Source organism: Cariama cristata, unplaced genomic scaffold (assembly GCF_000690535.1).
Source record: "Cariama cristata isolate BGI_N322 unplaced genomic scaffold, ASM69053v1 scaffold420, whole genome shotgun sequence".
In the NCBI taxonomy this organism is placed as follows: Eukaryota; Metazoa; Chordata; class Aves; order Cariamiformes; family Cariamidae; genus Cariama; species Cariama cristata.
In genome coordinates this window covers 69,926-73,655 of record NW_009593898.1, presented here as the reverse complement: position 1 = coordinate 73,655, position 3,730 = coordinate 69,926, and the positions used below count along the sequence as shown (strand labels likewise).

General features: G+C 47.6%; 1 protein-coding gene across 1 annotated transcript in view; it reads left to right on the top strand.

Annotated features, from left to right (window-relative positions):
- KTN1 (kinectin 1 (kinesin receptor)) overlaps nt 1-3,211 on the top strand; it is a 55,872-nt gene extending 52,661 nt beyond the window's left edge. The window contains exons 42-43 of the mRNA XM_009695880.1: nt 1,426-1,549; nt 2,715-3,211. Coding sequence (XP_009694182.1) covers nt 1,426-1,549; nt 2,715-2,719 — 129 coding nt within the window. The 3' untranslated portion in view covers nt 2,720-3,211. The remainder of the gene's footprint in view (nt 1-1,425; nt 1,550-2,714) is intronic.
- The last annotated feature ends 519 nt before the right edge of the window (nt 3,212-3,730 follow it).

Sequence of the window (3,730 nt, the reverse complement as noted above, 5' to 3'; positions counted from 1 at the left end):
TGCCAGCGCACATGGCTGGGTCAGGTTGAACTTCTCGTCAACCAGCACCCCCAAGTCCTTCTCCTCAGGGCTGCTCTCCATCCATTCCCCACCCAGCTGGTATTTGTGCTTGGGATTGCCCCGACCTGTGTGCAGGACCTTGCCCTTGGCCTTGGCCTTGTTGAACTTCACCTCTCTGGCCTGTCCAGGTCCCTCTGGATGGCATCCCTTCCCTCCAGAGAGTCCACCACACTGCACAGCTCAGTGTTGTCGGCAAACTTGCTGAGGGTGCACTCCATCCCACTGCCCGTGTTGCCCACAAAGGCGTTAAACAGCGCCGGTCCCAGTCCCGACTCCTGAGGAACGCCACTCGTCACCGGTCTCCACTTGGAGATCGAGCCGTTGACCACAACTCTTTGAGTGCAACCATCCAGCCAGTTCCTTATCCACTGAGTGGTCCATCCATCAAATCCATGTCTCTCCAGTTTAGAGGCAAGGAGTCATGTGGGACAGTGTCAAAATTCCGAGTTGTGACACTTCCCTATTAATAAACAGTTGAACTCCTTTTTTAAAAAAAAAAGTGCTTGCTTTTGCTTAAAAAGGCAAGCTCAGCATTTCAGCACTGGAAACCGGTTTTCTAGCTCTTGGTAGCTTGCTTTTTTCCTTTTCTCCATGTTGACTGGTGCTTAGACTGCTTTGAGAATTCCTCATCTGAGTCTGGGTGTCACTGGCAAGCAGGACTTTCCCAGGGGCTCGGAGCAGAGGGTGAACCCGTGGGATAGCTGGTGGGCAGCAGCCCATGTCCTGACCCTGAACAGGAGTTCTGGTGCTGTGATGTGGCTGGGGAAAGGTGTGTATCTCCAGCCAGCTGTTTCAAATGATTTCACAGCTGGAGCTGCCTTGTGCTTTGGGTATTTTGTATTGCTGAGGATACCAGCCCACAGATCCTCATACAGACTGAGTCCTTGGTGGTCCAGCAGCCTTGTTGTTACAGCTGTGGGGTTCGGAAGTCATCCCTCCCGCTGGGTGCACTGTCACTGTGCTTAGCAGCCTGCGTTATAAACCACGTGCTCTTGTCAGCGTGGGGTTTTCAGCCAGGCTTGCGGGGGTGTGGGGTAATAACTTCTGTAGGCCGGATCAACTGTGGTTATGAGTACAATTCCTGGAAGCGAGCGAGTAATTGGAGTCCCAGGCAGGGAGGGTGGGAGCCGGAGGTCAGCGATGCTCTTGCCGGCGTTCGGCGTGTGCAGGTAATTCCCTGGAGCAGGAAACGGCTTCTTGACTTTGAACCGTGTTCTCTTTAAATGTGGCTTAACCTTCTGACTTACAACAACTGTTCCCATCTGTGCAAGGCGTTGTAATTTCATACAGAGGATCTGATTCTAGGCTTTCTTGGTAATTAGATTGTAAATGAGTTTTTAATGATTTTTTTTTTCCTTCTTCCAGGAATTGACTGATAAAAGACTAAATGTGGCGGTGAATCTTAACCAGGACGTAGGTCATCTCAAGAAGCTGCTTGTGTCTGTAAGCCAAATGCTGTCAAAGGGACGAGAACACTACCAGCTAGTAGGTAGGTGTGGCTGGTGGCCATCTGGTTGTAACTGGTGGGTGACTGTCAGGAAGGATACTGGTCTGTGATTATGAGACCCTGTTCAGGTTTAACAAGTCAGGTGTCAAAATCCAAAACTTTCTTTGTGGAAATCATCAGGAACTTCTAGTAGGGCTTCCTAGTAGGCACTGGATTTGTTCCTCTCTGGATCCATACTTCCGTTAGCTGGGACTAATCTCACATCCCTATCTCCCTCTCTGGGCAGGTAACTCTTTATCCTTCCCTTCCACTACCTGCTACTTCATGCAGCAGGTTTCCCAAAGCTTTGTTCTCCCAGTGCCTGTGCCTTGTTTCCTTCATCCCAGCTACACAAGCAAAATGTCTATGCTTCCATGCTCCTGTTGCTTTGGGATGAAGGATATAAAGTAACCCACTGAGCTTTCACTGAGTTAAACAGCAATGGTTTGCTGTGGCCATGGGGATATGAGTATCTGAAGCATCAGTCTGGCATGAACTCTTCCTCCAATTACAGATACACAAACAAGGCTTTTATTTTAATATACAGCCAAATTGGAAACCTGGGCCTTTGTGGTTGACTGCATCATGCTGGTAAACTTCTTAAATGACCCAAAGTTAGCTAACGGTCGGATAAACTCAAGACAGTAAACTTTCTGAGGAAGCTGATGCAGCTTGTGAGCCTCTGCTAGATGTGCTGTGAGCCGCGTCTGAAGGCGGGTTGCGAACTCTTGGGTTTGGGAGGCAGCAGAGCCTTGGCACTGAACGAGCTACTACGAGTGTTAGAACTCTCTCATCTACTGAGGATGGGGACTTGTGTTTTCCTAATTTAGGTATTTTTTTTCTGCTCCTGCCTCTGTAATACAGCATGGGCACCAGAACTGGTCTTAAGGGCTGGTAGCAGGGTGTTCGTGGTGGGGTAAGCCCAGTCTCATAGGACAGGCTTGGTGCATGTGGGAGGAAGGTGCTGCCTGCACCTTGGCCTCTGTTCTGGGAGTCTCTTCTTGCTCAGCCCCCACCACCCTGGCTTGTTCCTCTGGGCTTTGCCATGGGCCGATGCTAACGAAGCGCCTGGCGTGAGCCGCTAAAGCGCTGGCGAGGCACGGATTTGCTTGAACGCTGCCCTTCGGAAACTGCCCGGCTGACATGGCGTTTTGTGTTTCTCTTGCAGAATGAAGTCACGGGGGAATCGTTAATTTGAGGATAGCAGAAGGCACTGTATTATATTTTGCCAAATTAAAGCCTTATTTATGTTTTCACCCTTTCTACTTCGTCAGAAACACTGAACAGAGTTTTGTCTTTTCTAATCCTTGTTAGACTACTGATTTAAAGAAAAAACCCAACTCTGTAGACACCTCCAGAGTTTAGTTTTATAATAAAAACAAACCTGTTTGGATAATTAGACCTTTACATTCCTGGAGAGACAGTAAACACATAATCTTTTATCTTATTTTGCTCAATAAAACTTGTTCAGAAAACTCCAACGTGGTAAAGTCACCAATGGGATATAACATTTTAATACCGATGTTGTACACTGTTTTACTTAATTACATTTTTGGGATTAGCTGCCTCTGACTTCAACCTCAAGTAAACACTCTTTTTTTTTTTTTTTGGTTGCTAATGTAATCAGTTTTTGTAATGGTGTCAGCAAATAAAGGGATGCTATTATTCAAGGTGTTTCTGCTCTCTTCTTTTAACTGAACATGGATGATTCAGGTGAGATTTCCACCTCTCCCCTCCCTGAAATGAGCGTCAGGCTGCACTCAGTGTACTTGTTTTGGCATAGAGGAGGCGGCACAAACTTGAGAAGAGGCAAGCCGAGGTACTTGCAAACTTCAGAGCAACTCTTCCTTTTAAAGAAAAGGTACTAAGATTTTTTAAAAAAAAAAATTACAAGAAATTCCCAGGAAGCCATCATGCGAACTGTGGCTCCATGTCTTGTATTGTCTTTGGGAAAAATCAGGGAGTACAAGGGGGAGGAACAGTTAGAAACATTGGATTGTATGGCAGAGCTAGCTTTTGTGGGAGTGTTGGGCAAGCCTGCCCAGCTGCCAGCGGTGCGCAGAGTATCGCCGTTTGCCCTGGCCTTGCCTCCTGGGTAGGAGTCTCTGGTGGAAGGAGTTTTGGGGCGGGTTGGATGCTCTGTTACTGATTGCTTTGTTGGGGAAAAATCTAGGGAACATCTTC